Source organism: Arachis ipaensis, chromosome B03 (assembly GCF_000816755.2).
Source record: "Arachis ipaensis cultivar K30076 chromosome B03, Araip1.1, whole genome shotgun sequence".
NCBI classification, from domain to species: Eukaryota; Viridiplantae; Streptophyta; class Magnoliopsida; order Fabales; family Fabaceae; genus Arachis; species Arachis ipaensis.
Genome location: NC_029787.2, coordinates 44,438,658 through 44,439,718, shown reverse-complemented (window position 1 = coordinate 44,439,718; position 1,061 = coordinate 44,438,658). Strand labels below are relative to the sequence as shown.

The window sequence follows — 1,061 nt, the reverse complement described above, 5'->3', positions numbered from 1 at the left end:
CTCATTCGTTTAAACAAATATCGAGAGTTCAAATCTTATATTATGCATGCAGTAATTCAGTGGTCAATAAATAAGAAATAAAAAAATATTTAAATATCTATAATTTGTAAACACCAAAAACAATTTAAGAATAAAATCTAACAATACAATTGATTGGAATAGATGTCAAATTAAAATTTATAAGAGCAATAAAAGTTTACAAGGTATATGATATTAAACTATTTGTTAGTTATGCATAATGGAGCCAAGAAAGCTCCAAAATTAATGTTATCAATACAGGAAATTGCCAAATTGGCAAACATAAGGATAAGCTATTAACAGGGTTGAAAGTTGAAACAGAACCTTTCAACTACACTTAACTTTTCTTTTTTTAGTGAGAGATTAGAGATTTTGTATCACAGATAGCACTTTCGGTAACAGTGTGATTCAAGAACCCTAACTCTACTCATCCATTCATTTTAGTTTGTGTCTTAATCAGATAGCTAATGCATTGAATTTTAGGTGCATTATACTTTTATTATTTTAAGTTAAAAATGACAAAAAAATCCTCTAAAAAATACTGTTTGATAATTTTTGTCAAACAAATATTATTTTTTAGGAGTTATTTTGTCATTCTTTGGTTTTTAAAATTATTTTCTTAACCTTTCGGATACATTTTTATATCTAATTTACTCTTTTTTAACTAAACCTTTTTATTAATATCATAATTGAAAGAAGTTTGTTTCTTATTATTTCTTGAACTTGCATAGATTGGCAATGGGGAATAACAACATATCCAGGTACTTCAATTGCAGAGTGATTGCCATAAATCAGCCTCCAATAATGTCCCCACAGACTCATCAAAGTCCCATGGTTTCATCACTTGGTGTCTTAGACACTTCAGCTAACATGGATTTCTCACATATTCACATCTCTGGATTGCAGTTAGTTCCTCCAAAATCTACCTTCATACTATTTCTTGGCACTTTTATTTTTTTATTTAATTTTGACTGTGTAAAAGATTATAATACATATATTTAATTACGTATTATTATGTCAGTAGATAACTTTTTTTTACATCT

The 1,061-nt window shown here is 27.3% G+C and overlaps 1 protein-coding gene across 1 annotated transcript in view; it reads left to right on the top strand.

Annotated features, from left to right (window-relative positions):
* LOC107630399 overlaps nucleotides 1-1,061 on the top strand; it is a 4,962-nt gene that overhangs the window by 3,247 nt on the left and 654 nt on the right. Inside the window, exon 3 of the mRNA XM_016333509.2 lies at nucleotides 750-923. Coding sequence (XP_016188995.1) covers nucleotides 750-923 — 174 coding nt within the window. The remainder of the gene's footprint in view (nucleotides 1-749; nucleotides 924-1,061) is intronic.